At 28.8% G+C, this 14,738-nt stretch overlaps 2 protein-coding genes across 4 annotated transcripts; one reads left to right on the top strand and one right to left on the bottom strand.

Annotated features, from left to right (window-relative positions):
• Positions 1 to 3,672: 3,672 nt before the first annotated feature.
• Positions 3,673 to 7,323, top strand: LOC145190869 (replication factor C subunit 3-like). The gene is made up of 9 exons (XM_090078669.1): positions 3,673 to 3,848; positions 4,269 to 4,406; positions 5,484 to 5,551; positions 5,643 to 5,740; positions 5,864 to 6,045; positions 6,135 to 6,271; positions 6,400 to 6,498; positions 6,584 to 6,653; positions 6,731 to 7,323. Exons 1-9 carry the CDS (start codon positions 3,762 to 3,764, stop codon positions 6,917 to 6,919), a joined length of 1,068 nt encoding a protein of 355 aa, XP_089934795.1. The 5' UTR covers positions 3,673 to 3,761; the 3' UTR covers positions 6,920 to 7,323.
• A 620-nt stretch (positions 7,324 to 7,943) lies between these two features.
• Positions 7,944 to 14,096, bottom strand: LOC145202407 (uncharacterized). Of its 3 annotated transcripts, XM_090078663.1 has the most exons (11): positions 13,955 to 14,096; positions 13,588 to 13,617; positions 12,509 to 12,595; positions 11,997 to 12,400; positions 10,971 to 11,691; positions 10,783 to 10,896; positions 10,558 to 10,647; positions 10,317 to 10,444; positions 9,924 to 10,038; positions 9,723 to 9,806; positions 7,944 to 9,438 (listed from the first exon to the last, which is right to left on the bottom strand). In XM_090078663.1, the coding sequence occupies exons 3-11, from the start codon at positions 12,585 to 12,587 to the stop codon at positions 9,140 to 9,142; spliced, it is 2,034 nt and encodes a 677-aa protein (XP_089934789.1). In that variant the 5' UTR covers positions 12,588 to 12,595; positions 13,588 to 13,617; positions 13,955 to 14,096; the 3' UTR covers positions 7,944 to 9,139. The 3 variants fall into 3 exon arrangements, with proteins under 3 accessions (XP_089934789.1, XP_089934791.1, XP_089934790.1); XM_090078665.1 differs by lacking the exon at positions 13,588 to 13,617 and having other exon boundaries at positions 13,955 to 14,079; XM_090078664.1 differs by lacking the exons at positions 13,588 to 13,617; positions 13,955 to 14,096 and adding an exon at positions 13,229 to 13,358.
• Between the last annotated feature and the right edge of the window lie 642 nt (positions 14,097 to 14,738).

Raw genomic sequence — 14,738 nt, 5'->3', positions numbered from 1 at the left:
TAATCCACAGTCGATTCCTGAAATTAAATTATTACATATTATTTGTGTCATTAGTGAGAGCCTCAATTACGTCAAGATGTCATTGAAAGTTTTAACTAAAGTGTGGATGTCTGTGGAGCTGCATTTTGGAGGCTATTTTGTAGATATATTTTTTGTGTATAAATGTCTAAACTGATACTTCAATTACCAATATGAAGTTTGTTGAAAATAAATGGAATTTGTGTTTCATTTATTCTTTAAAAAATCCGCTCAATTTGAAACACCCTATGTTTTCACTTTGAAATCTTCTCTTTTTCTTTTTCCCAAAAATCTCTTTTTAAAAATCTTCCAGATGATTCTGTTTTTTGGTTTTCTCAATAAATCTTCCCATAAATCTCTCTTTAAAAATCATCTTATAAAGTTCTCCCAAAATTATCTGCTAGATTTTCGCAACCGATCTTTTTATCCGTGATATTTCTTAAATCAAGTATTGTGCTAAAACATAAATTTTTTTTTTAAGTTTGTTAGTGTTTTTACTTTGACCTCTTAGCCATGGGTCACTGAAACAGAATTAGCTAGTTATCTTTTGATTAGAGTTTATCACACTAGCATGAATGGATCACCCCATGAATTGAATGGACTGAAGTAACAAACTAGTTAATAAATAAAGAGTGGCTGTGTATATAGATCCTATCTAACTGTATGTAGTTGTACTTATAATTACTCGCTAACAATTCATGAAAAGAAATTCTAATCTAATTTCTCAAAAGCAGAGAAATTAGTTCACTTTTGAAAAAAAAGAATGCTAACAAACATATAAAATCAAAAATATAAAAATAACTGATAAGAAAATATATAGTTAACAGCTAAAATATGTAAAAAGCACCAGAGTAATAAAGCACCATCTGACTTGAAAAAATTTTTCACATCTGTATGACTAAATGTCAGCTGTAAAAAAGGCATGCAACTTCACAGTTCGCAGATATTTTGTTCGCAGATATTTTGTTCATTAGTCGCTATGGATATACATTTTTTTTTAGTGGCAAGCTCAGTTGTGATTGTTGATCAATAATTTACCAAGGACTTCGTTGTTACTGAGCTGTACTGGTATTCCAAACTAAAACAATCTTTATCTTACTGTGGTTATCATGTGGAAAACGTCTGTGTTTTTTAATAACAAATGAATTGAAATGGTTCATCTCTTTGCTGTGGCTGTCGAATAGTAACAAACAATTTTTCCCGAGGAAAGATCCAAATATTTGGATCCTGTTGAGTGATTGAGTAGGAAAATTCCAGGAATGTTTAATGCTTTAGTTACATTTTTATTGTGTGTAGTCCTTCATCATCTGATCTGGATTTTTAATTACCAATACTACCCATAGCTCTCATAATTAATATACTTAATTTGATGAAACTGCGGTAAATGTACTTCCCTAGCAGCGAGCAAAATTTAGACATCATTTACCCAATATTGAAATCAATAACAACCTAACATTGAAAAGCAATATTTGCTTTTGTATTACTAATCCAATAATTAAACCAATATTTGGTCAATAAAATGTTAACAAAAGTTTAATATTGAGATCCAAAACATTAATCCAAAATATTATGTAATAAAATGACCTTGGAATTAGGTTTAGGAACAATTGACAGTTAAAGCAAGAGTTAATGATTTTTGGTGTAATTTTTTTTTGTTAACTAAGAAATGGTATCCTACAAATTTTCATAGTAAAATATTACCCTTAATCTAGATGCGGGTTCTACCAGAGATTTAAGGTTCGAGATTTAAAATTAAAACTATCTTTAAATTTTAAATAACTTCTCAACCCAAGTAAATGAAATTTGAAGTTTTTTATTTCCGCTCTATCCACGTAGCTTACAGCAAAATGTAAATATGAACCACATCTAGATTTTTTGGTAACTTGATAGGATGAATTAAGATAGAATTACTTCACTGGATGATTTGAAATGGAAATAATGTATTACTTAAAAAGAACTATTAATGTAATAATTTACTAGAGATTTTACAAACCTTACATATAATGGTTTATTAATAGCAATATGCTGTTAATATCTGCTGGTTTATTAATAGTGTTGAGTTTATTATCTTACAAGTTGATATTAATAAAACATCAGATATTACAATTAACATACAAGTATAGATATCTATATTCACTTCTTCTCTATTGTAAAATCAGGAATGAGCAGCTTTAAAGATTACGCCTTTATTTCGAAATCATTGGTTTGCATCTTTCAATGATTGAATATTTTCCATTTCCGTAAATGTGGACAGTTCTGCTATAGACAATATTGAATATATATAAAGACATAGTAATTTATTTTCTACACTTTTATTTTACAAATAAATTAAACATTTCCTCAGGAGACTTTTTTTTTTCATTTATATAGCGCAATATACTCTCCGATGCAACTGAAGATATCGAACTATGAATATGACAATGTGAACAAGATAAGCTTGATAGCAAATGCCAAAAGTACATCGATAGGTATTTGTTATCAATGACGCTGTCGGTCCACTTGAGCAATATATTTTTTATTGTATCAGAACGTGCTGCTGGAAATGCATTTGAAATTCAATTTAAAAAACTCCGCAGGTCAATAATACCAAAAGTAGAAAAAAAAAATTGTTAATTAAAAGCATTGTCGTATGTAATAAAAGTATGTAATAAAAGTATGTATTGGCTAAAAATACGTATTGATCAAAAATATGTACTATGTAACTGAAATAAAATTCTACTGAAAAACTGAAAATATGTATTGTCTACGAAGCTATGATCATGCACCTTTAGCTAAGACCTAGAAAATAAATTTTTTTTATAAAAGCATAAAAAGTCTTGTTAACGAAAAGGACGATTATCATCTGTTAGAATACGATAATGAACAATTAATAATTAAGCTTTGAAATTTTTGTCCTATTCTTTGAGCGCAACATATACAAAATTTCTCCAATACAAAGTTCTTTTTTCCCAATCAAACATAGAATACTTCGTAGCAATTTTACTATTTTATAACGACATTTTTTTTTTTACCTTTTACCTCTTTATAGCTGATGATTAACGTTTCGTAAGAAACTATAAGTGTACTATTAGGCTGTTTTTCTTCTTTTTTAAACTTTGCCCTTTAATATTTCTGCAATTCCAATGATTTGGTTCAAATATTTATCAAATCTATTAAATTTTTTTTTACCCATTTTTAGTTCATGTAAAGATTTCGACCAATAACTCTTATCGCAATGTCATATATGAATCGGAAACCGTCAACTTCGAATGCTGAGAACTTATGGCGGGAGTAACAACAGTCTCATAGTTTTTCCGTCAGATAATACTTTATATGCTTCTCATTCTAATCATTGTCTAACTGTGTACAATCAGAGTATTAAATATGTAATGTAAAGGTTTAAAATTAGCTTGGCGTTCAGTCCAGCTAAAAACCTTCCTAATTACCAATAATTGCAAGCTAGCTAAATAGTTTACATATAATACAGGATTCTAAAACCTATTCTGTAAACTACTGAATAACCCTGATTTAAAAAAAGCTTTTTTTCCCATAATAATTCTCTCTAAAACTGTCATTTGCCTTATTTTTTAAATAACTACTTTTATGGTACAATATTAAAGAGCCTTACACTTAAAGGTAGTACTATTGCATTACACATCATTAAGTAACATTTTACATGTGTCTATCTCCTATTTTATTTTTAATATAGGTTATAAAAACATACACAAATTAATTATTTTCTCTGAGATATACATAAAATTATTATGAGTCTTTGGATTGATAAGCATCGCCCTTCAAATCTTTCAAAGTTAACGTATCATATTGAACAAGCAGGTAGATTAAAAAAATTGGTAAGTTCCTTCTTGGTTTGACTAGTATACATTTATGTATGAAACTATCAATACACACACACACACACACACACACACACACACACACACACACACACACACACACACACACACACATACATACATATATACATACATATATACATACATACATACATACATACATACATACATACATACATACATACATACATACATACATACATACATACATACATACATGCATACATACATACATACATACATACATACATATATGCATATATACATATGTATATACATATATATATATATATATATATATATATATATATATATATATATATATATATATATATATATATATATATATATATATATATATATATATATATATATATATATACAATTTACATGTTGTATTTGACTTTTTTTAATCAGGTAAACAGTGCAGATTTCCCTCATCTTTTGATATATGGACCTTCAGGAGCAGGAAAGAAAACAAGAATTATGTGTGTGCTTAGAGAACTGTATGGTGCTGGTGTGGAGAAAGTAAAATTAGAGCAACAAAGTTACTTAGTAATTCATTTAGAATTCTGTAGCATATTTCCTAAGTATTCTTTAATCTGATTTAAATACTCACATGTAATTGTACATGAATTGCTTTTGAACTTATGTGAAATAATTAAAAATGATATGCTGAAAGTTAAAAAGTTATGATAAATTGATTCATTAAAAACTAATTAAGTTTGATTGTAATCTATTTTAACTCTTGTCAAGATTGGTACCCAAAAATCATAGAGCAGAAATGTAAGTTTTTTGCTTTAAGCTCAAATTCTTATTTTTATTAACTTTAAAATAATAAAGATAAAACTAATTCAAGAAAAAGAATATTAATTGTGATTTCATTATTAAATTGTTAATGAAACTCTTTGGAATGTGTATATTTCTTGATTGATATAATTCCATACTCTATTTAATAAAGAATTTAACAATAATAGATTTTAAGGTTTACCTAAATATAATCTAATCTATAAAGTATTTTTTAACTTTACTATGAAGAAGTTTAAATTATTAGGTACCTTTCACATACCCCATATTGGTATTTGATTTCCATGTAAAGTGCAGTTACTAAATAATATAGACCAATAAACATGCTGTATTACAAGTAATAAAACATCTAATGATTAAATTGTAGTTTTAATTTTTAGCTACAACTGAAATAAATTGACCTTGTATGTTTAGCATTAGCTACTACACGAGGTTATATAAGGTAACTAATTTAGTTACATGTAAATGACACCATAGTCTATAGTCTTTTTTTAAAATATGCCTAGTACAAATATCCATTTCTAAGCTATACTTTAGGGACTAATTAAAAATACTGTTATCCTAAAATGTTTTCCTGACATTAAATTTAAGATTTTTTTCTTAAACTAATATTTTTCTTGCCAAGTCATATTGTAGCTGATTTTACAAACTAAAAACTAAAAATTAAAATTTTTCTGAGCATTACAAAGTTTAACTTGCTTTAAGTTTCATTTCAAATTAGGATACTTTGTAGTGTTAGTTCAAGTTGTTAAAAATTTTACTATAGGGTTAAACAACATAAAGTTAGTATTTAAATTTTAACACATTTTTTTTTTCTGTTAACAGACTCCCTCCAAAAAGAAAATTGAAATTTCAACTATCAGTAGTAATTATCATATTGAAGTAAATCCTAGGTAAGTAAATCATCCTAGGAAAGTAAATCATATTAGATAAGTAAATTTAGAACTTTTAGTGTTGTTAAAGGAAATCACTTTATTTTACTAGTGATGCAGGAATTCATGATCGTGTAGTCATTCAGGAATTAATCAAGACAACAGCACAAACTCATCAACTTGATTCTACTACACAAAAAGCTTTTAAAGGTATTAAAAGTAGCAAAAGTAGTTGCTTTCTCAAATTTTAATGTTATTCTCTTTAAGAGACTGCCTCAATAAGTATTATCAAGTAATCTATTAATATTTTGTATTTATACTGTTTGTTTTCAGTTATACTGCTGATGGAAGTTGATAGGCTAACAAAAGATGCCCAGCATGCTTTGCGTCGAACTATGGAGAAATATGTTGCTACATGCCGTTTGATTTTATGTTGTAATTCAACAAGCAAAGTTATCTCTGCTATTCGTAGTCGTTGTCTTGGTATACGTGTACCTGCCCCCAGCAATGAAGAGGTTACAGTAATTAATTTATGATGTCTAATCAAATTAAAATAAAGTACAGTTTGATAAACCTTATCTACTCAACATTATTTTTATGTTAGGTGGTGCAGGGTCTTTTCAGCATCTGTAAGAAAGAAGGTTTGAATCTCCCAATTGAGTTGGCTAATAAAATTGCCTTAAAAGCTGAAGGGAACATGAGAAGAGCATTATTAATGTGTGAGGCATGCAGAGTACAGCAGTATGTCGCATTCCATTATTGTTTAGGATTAATTTAGTTAACTTTAGTTACAATAAAAATAGTTTTTACTTAAAGTATCAATGGTAATAAAGTATTTGTTTATTATGTTTATTTTAACTTGCTATTAGGTATCCATTTACAGGAGATCAATCAATTCAAGAAGCAGATTGGGAAATCTACTTAAAACAGACATCAGCCTTAATAATAGAACAACAGACACCACAAAGGTCCGTTTTTCTTGAATGGTTTTAATTTATATGTGTATTAATGGTATAATAGTATTAAATCTTTGTAATGGTTGTTTTTATACAGGTTGATGGAAATTCGAACAAGACTTTATGAGTTGTTGACTCACTGTATTCCAGCTGACGTCATTATAAAGGTTTAACAAATTCTTTTTAAATTTCATTAAGTAATGAACAAATTATTTTTAAAAGCAACATTTCGTTTATTTTACAGGGGCTTCTAAAAGAACTAGTTAAAAATTGTGACGGAACTCTCAAGTGTGAAATCGTACAGTTAGCAGCCCATTATGAACACAGACTACAGCTTGGAACTAAAGCTATATACCATTTAGAAGCGTTCGTTGCAAAGTTTATGAGTATCTATAAAAGGTTCTTTGAGGAGGGAATGGCTGGCATGTTTTAAAGAGAAATGAGCTTTTTTTGAGATGTTTTAATGCGATCTTTGACATTGCTGTTTTGTCAAAAAATCTATGCTTATTTGTGAGTGCACAATACCAATTATAAATCCAGCGCTGTACAAAGGTCAGTGGTTCTGCGCATTGATACATTCAATGACTTGGTTGATTGATGAATAGCAAGGCTTGGTTTAAACGTTGTTGATTTAAGGAATGGCAAAGCCTTTTTAAAAATCTTCAATGCGAGTGTGATAAATTGTTTTAAAATTTGCAAAAGACTTGCCGATTTTATAATCGATTTTCAGTACTTGGTAAACTGATGACGTTCTTTATTGTTATATTCTTTCAAATTGATAATAGTTTTTGTTTTTCTAATAAAGTTTTTTACTGATAAAACTAACGATACAACTCAGACCATTCATATTCTAAAAACGATTATTAATTTCCTGTGACGATCAAGTGAATTCCCTCAACATGATCGTTACGTAGCTTTCTATTTGTGAGATTTATGTTAAATGTAGTTTCCGGCTCCCCTTTTTTTCTTTCGTCGTTCCATTCGAGTTTTTACTTGTAATGAACTCAACTTTAATCAGGTTTTCATCGAGTTGAATAACTAGTTTCTCCTAATGACAATTTTTAACACGAGTCACTCTTTAATTCGGATGTTTACAAAAATATTTTTTTCTTACTTTAAATGTTAGCTGAAAGTTTTTAAAAAATTTTCATGTGAATTCTAATGAAAGATGCTCTATTATTATTACAATCGTTTACTTAAACAGTATTGTTTAAATGATACATCTTTAAAAAGAAATGTGACAATATTGAGAAGCTAGACTCGATAAGTTTGGTTTCAATAAGCCTCTCAGTTTATCGCAATCAATTAAAATTCATTTATATTTATGATTCAATTGATAAATCATAAAAGATTCCGTTTATATTCGGAGGTTAGAGCTATCTGAATTTGCAATTTGGCATTCAAATAGATAACAAAAACATGACAGGTGTCTAGTTACAGCATAACAAGAAGCTACCTTTGTTTAAAGAATTTATTTAGTGGCGCATTTATTACAAGAATATTGTTCTGGTTAAAAATTAAAATAACTTCACAACTAACCGAATATTAACAATATTAGATATGATTTAATACTATTAAGATATTTAACCCATATGTTAAAAAATATTATAAAAATTCTTTTTGTTCTCCAGAAAGTCAACTATTGTCAAAAGAAAATAAAAGAAAATAAGATTTTTTAATGATTATAAAAGAAATCACCTAATTTACGTAAGCATCTCCAAACATGTTGCCACAGTTTAATAAAAAGATCAAACCACACAATAAAATAAGAAAATGTTTTATAACTTAATTAAAAATCTTCAAAAATACTAAATTGCTTAAAAACCGGAAATAATTCCATATATAGTAAGATCAAATATATTCGGACCCATATAAAATATACAAATACTAACAGAAATATGGGCATATAACTTTTCCTCTGCCAGTGACATAAAAAAACCAAACCGCATTTCTACAAAATATAGAGCTAATATCTTCAACCAAGTTAAAAAATGAACTAAAAAATTATCGATTTTAAAAATAAAGAAATTTTTATGCTTTTTCTTCAGCTTTTCTATATATTTCAAAATCACGTTAATTTATGGATTATAAAATATTTTATATCGATTGCCAAATTCAGCATTTAAAACACTGAAAATTATTGTTTTTTTAATTATAAAATTTTTTATGACTAAAAAGATTTTCAAAAAACTCAAATCAGAAGCTATGCCAATGAAACGCAAATCAGAAGCTATGCCAATGATAAAGAACAGCGAAGATAGTGTTATATACAAATTCTACAATGTTAAAGCGATTCTAGTATAAAAACGAATTGGGTAAATAAATAAATAAAAGGATATGTCCAACTTCTTTTATACATGATAATAATAAGATTAAAAATAGCTTCATAAAAATATCAACTTTTATATGATAATTTATGATAATATATGATAAAATTAAGAACTTCACCATTCACAAATCCTAAAAATCGTGAATCCAAAAGAATAAGAAAATATATTTAAAACTGAAGCCTTGCAGATCAAATATATCCGTAACTCAAAATGAGTTCAACTCAGTTGTATATAAAAAGAACAAAAGCTTCCTTAGGAAGAGTTTTAAAAAATCTGAAGACTTCTTGATAAAATATTTGTCGAAAATAGCAGGTCTAAATTAACTAAGTCGAGTTGCTTTCACCGGAAGTTGACTTGCTGTGGCGCGTTAAGGGTCGATGCAGTCTTAAGCTATCAATAGAGTGATGCCATGACCAACACGAGTGACAAAAATATTTGAAGCATTCTGAAGCTCGGCAAAAGAAAGGGCCAGAATTTATATGACATTGACTGCACATGGAATCTTCTAAATAAGGATCTATCTGTACTTTTTTCGTAAATTTTGGAGACCTGATTTCAATAAATGAAGCTTGCACTGCTTTCATGAAACTTTTAGTATTGTTAAAAGTTACACGTCCAGACCCTAAATGAAAAAAAACTATCGCATTACATTTTTTTTATTGCTCATGATTTGCTTGTGTTTCGACATAAGGTGTAATATTTATCCTGCTGACGTAAAACTTCTGTTTTGACATCTGCAATGTCATCACGGGCATCACGAAATAAAGTTTATTTAATTCATTATATTATATACTGATGAGTCATTCAGATTAGAAATGCATTTTTAATATCATTAAATTTTTAATGTTGTTAAGACTTTTCACAAATGTAAAATATCTTGCATAATCTTCAAACAAAAAATCTCACCAATGGGATACTTATGTTTGTCTGTATCGATTCCTGCGTATATCACGCCATCAAATAAATCGTTCATTATTAGACACAACGCCTCTGAAAAAAAAAAAAGGATTTTTGATTAAACATCAAAGCAGTGCTTAGTTAGTCAATTTTTATTTATTATCTGGCTATTGAATTAAGAAAATAAAGTTAATTGCGCGTTTAACGTACCAGCATTAATCATTCCGTGTAAACCTCCAACAAACACGGTACGGGTCGAATCCAACTTCTGTGACGCACTGCGAACGAAGTTGCTATCAGATAGCACCCACGGTATAACTTGAACCTAAATATTATCGAAAAACTAAAAATTTTCACTTTCATTTAATATTATTTTTAAAATGTATGTTAAAAGATGTATTGTATTAATTTCTAAGTTCTTCAGTAAAAGGGCATTTAAAATAAAAGTAGCTGCAAAAAAAAAAAAAAAAAAAAAAAACAACTTTTTTTCACAATAGCAAACACAACCATGTTAACAAATTAACCGGATGTTGAGTAGTTTAAGTAGTGGTTTTATGTAAAACAGGATGACGGTTACAGTCATTAAAACTAAATACTGCCTACTTCTTTATTTCTCATCCTTCTGCTGGAGATTTTGTGATACCAGTCTCCGCCGTTTGAGAAATCATGGGTACAACTTGTCATAAGTGCTTTCACAGATTTTTCACACTCGAATAATAAGTATACATAGCCTAATAAAAATAAATAACTACACATAACCTAACAAAGAAAAAAACAATAATAAGATTTCAACGAGAGAACTTAAAATTCAAAAATAATTTTACACAAAGCCCACTTTAATTACCTTTAGGAGGGTGCCTACTATGTTTTCCGTCTTTACCCGGCCACTCAATACAAAGTGCACCAAAAGGACGGAATGTTTGTTGTAAACCAGCTGAAAACAAAATGGCGGAATTTGAAAAACATTGTTTACGTTATTAATTTTAATCATTTAAGCAGAACCTCTTTGGATAAAGCAAAAAGAAAATATGTTTTAACAGTTTTGTTATTCTAGAACCTGACAAACTACCTTCTGTTATATCCCAAGGAACGCCTCCCAGAAAAACTTTATTTGAATAAATCGGGTTTTTATATATCTTTGGTGGCAAATGTCCGCTCCAAGTATACAAAGCTTCATTTCGATCTAAAGAATTGAGTTTTATTTAATTTTTTTTTTCTTGCATACAATATGAAAAAAAAAAATCTTAAGAAAAATACCTCCAACTCTTTGCATGTAATCTAATCTATCTGATAAGTTTCCATTAAATATAGAACGAGTTCCGTTCCATCTAGGATCCGCTAGCATGTCTGACATGCTAAAGTCTTTCGGATTATTTATGTGCTCTTCGTCTTCTTGAACAGGCTTAACGTTTGATTTGATACTGTTATTAACAACATTTGTTGCTGATAAAGTTTGTCGGATGCTTTCTTGTTTCAGTAACGTTCTCTTTTGCAAAGTATCTTCGACGGACATTTTCTGCAAGGCATCTTCTACGGACATTTGTTTTATGCTTTCTAAAAAAGAGAAATCCTCTTTGTTGTGATAGTTCTGATTTTGGTCAAAATTTTGTCGAGTTTCGTTTTTCAGGATTTCGTTCTCATTGCTCAAATTAATGAAGTTGCCAGATTGGTTCATACAACAACTCTTCCTCTCGCGTTGTTGCAAGTGTTGGAGAAGAGCCTCCTTTTGAAAGTGGTTTAAGCCAGAAAGCTTTCGTTTGTATTTTTCCACTAACAAATGTTGTTTGTACTGGTCCAAAGTAATACTCTGCTTCAGCATCTCTTCATGTGAAAACGGCATGTTTTGACAGCTATAGTCGCTGCTGCGCGTCATATTGACAATATTCTTTAAAGAGCTCTTGGTGAACAGTGATGTCTGTGGAGATAACGGAGGTGTATGATTTATTGGAGGCGTGAGGTTCGTTCGAGGAAGGGTTTGCTAAAAAGTATATATTTATGTAATACTATTTAGTGAAAAGAAAAAATTTTCTTTTCTAAATAATCTATGAAAATTGGAAGCAACTGTTAAGGGCAATAACAAAAACTCAGAAATGATCCAAATTAAAGTCGCGCTTTAATTAAACATGCCTTTCTGCTGACCTGTTTTATTATGTTTCAATTTTTCAAAATATCAATAATCTAACATTTTTAGTATAAAGACATAGAAATCTGCAAAATTCAAATGAATGAAAATTCAGTAGATAAGATTAAATGAATTTAATCTGTTTTATTAGAAAGTCTTACTAAAGCTACGGGCGACGTTTGTTTTGATGAGTATCCACTATCTTCGTCCGAAGGGCTCTGAGAACGTGAGAAATGCGGGGATCGGTTCAAATTTTCTAAGAATAAATTGGAGCTATCTTTTACGTTCTCGTTATTAAATTGACGAAATTGACCGTTCCTGTGAAGTGGAAACGTTGGCCTTTCTTTTTGATCCATTTGCAGATGTAATGTGGATTTTAAATTCTTCTGAGGTTCACAAAGTGACTTGACGTGTTCAAACTGACAGTCTAGTAGAACCGTAGGATCTCTATCCGCGTCATCCGTATATTTATCCTCAACGTTATAACTCATGCTGGTATCAAAGTAACTTCTTGGCAAACGTGTTGACGCACGGCTTTCATGGTGGCATGATTTGAATATAGAGTCTTAAATTTGAAATGAGAAATATTGATTTGAAATAATATATAGAAACATGTCTAACTTGAAAAAAAACTTGAAACTGACAAAAAAAAACAAATTTCATGTTAACCTACTTTTGTATGAACCTTGTGACTCATCCCAAGCAATCCTGTTCAATGAATCCTCAGACTGACAACTTTGTATTTGATTCATGTTTATATCTAAAAGTAAGGAGACAATAGTCCACTTCCTTTTTATAGACTATATTTTAAACTCGTAACAACGTTAGCGTACTGTTTCAAAAAAGCTACGTATGCATAATTCTTTAACAAGTAAACATAAGTCAAACTTGAAATTCTATACATCATTCGTTACAGACATTGTTTATATAAGTAAAGAAAATGATTTAAAAAAACTAAAAAAAAAAAAAAACAAAACAAAAAAAAAAACGATCAAATAGCAACAACAACGAAATGATCTAGTAAACTTTCGGTTTCTGAAATGATGAATACGAACAAAAATTTTCTTGAAAAAACTGACAAGTGGGCAATGCTTAAAGCTAATTCTTTTTATAGTTAAAATACTTCAAACCATGACGGTTGAATTTTTAAAAACATTTCATTAAATAATCTTGAAAAAAGTTTACAATGCGTCTTTACAGGAAAACATTCCATTAAGCACGGTTATCGTATTCTTGCAATAAGGAAGCGATTATATTGTCAGTGAAAGTGTTTTTAGCCATAATCTTTTCATCACTACAACAAATGAATTCCTATCTTGCTTCCTTCCCCTATAATAACTAGTTTAATATTTCTATCCCGCATTATTGTCGCATACATTTGATATTTTCTTACCTTAATACGAAAACATTCTTTGCATAAAATCGAATTAAAATGTTTCTAGAGCAACTCGATTCGATATTTTTTCCAGATCGTAAACGATGGCATATCAGAACAATAAAAAATTTTTTTTTAACGGGTTGATAAAATAACTTGAAGTTTTCACAATAAATAAACCTCATATTTGCTTAATGTATTAGCATTTCTCTTTAAACTTTTTAACCAAATAATCACATGGTTAAAGTGAAATAAGTATGACTTGTTAAGACTTATTAGTAATAAACGGAAAGTATGATGTAAAACTAATGTGCTGAGAAATTTTTCTAGAATTTTTCATTATATAAATAAAGCTAAAAGCTATATATCGTCCTTGCCTTTCGTTACATCGATCCCTTTACAACGAACTAAAAAAAAAAAAAAACGACGAAGGGATTTTCAATATAATTTGAATATTATATCTACCATTCAAAAATTGTAAAAACTTTAAAAAGGTTCACGTTAAACTTTCTAGAAAAATTTCAGACAATAAGCAGAAAAAAGACAAACTGAAAATGAAATTTTACAAAAATAAAAAATTTCGAAGAAATTTAAATTAATATGCATTTCATACCTGAAAATTCTAAATTTTAAAATTTGATAAAGTTTTTCATTTAAATATAGGTTATAAATGCCCTAATTCCTTTAAAAAACAGTTAAATAAAAGAATATTTTCTTAAAATTTCTTTATAAAATTCAACATACCCGTTACGTTTAAAAACGATATTTGTTAACTCAACTTTAGACAAGAATATCTATTTATTTGTAATTGACAGTTAACAGATCGAGTTTAGTATTTCCTAAACGGAAGAACATGCAAAAATATGTGATAAGCAGTAACCGTTTTACTAAACCTGCAGAGACGTGTAATGCAAACGTAAACATGGGTTTTTGCGATGTTGAAAATTTTCCATAACGTCATAGTTTTGATATTATGACCAGTCTCTTTGGTGTTATAAGAAGCGCGCAAAACCGCATCAATAAAATAAATTTATCCAAAATGATATTGAGAGCCTTCGTTTAATTAATTGGTAACTTCCTTTTATAATGCGGAAGAAGAAAAAAAAAGAAAAAAGATAATTTTCTCTTTAAAATTTTGGTAAATTATTCGCGACTTCGCAGAAAAGGTCGTTACGAAGTCAAAAGAATAGAACTGCGAAGAATGTGCGTAAACCAAGAAAACTGGTAAATTCTATGCGTCAACAGCCTACGTCTTTTAATTTTTTTAGTATTTCGTTTTTAGCGATTAACGTACGTTAAATAACATTCAGATCGTCAAAAAAAAAAAAAAAAAAAAAAAAAAAACATTGTCTTCATTAAGGTCGGGTTTTCTATTTGAGCTGTTAACAGCAGTGAAAGTTTTTAACCTAAATATATGTAAAGTTTGTTAAAATATATTATTTAACAATATTAAAGCAAATATTTAAAAATGTGATCGTCATAAATAAGTTATTTTAATAAGCAAAAAAAAAGAACTTTGGCGGTCAAT

This window comes from Hydra viridissima, unplaced genomic scaffold (assembly GCF_058129835.1).
Source record: "Hydra viridissima isolate aposymbiotic clone 2 unplaced genomic scaffold, HvirCarnegie_v1 scaffold_2, whole genome shotgun sequence".
Lineage (NCBI taxonomy): Eukaryota > Metazoa > Cnidaria > Hydrozoa > Anthoathecata > Hydridae > Hydra > Hydra viridissima.
Note: the sequence above shows the minus strand (reverse complement) of the source record. Positions and strands in the feature narration are given on the sequence as shown.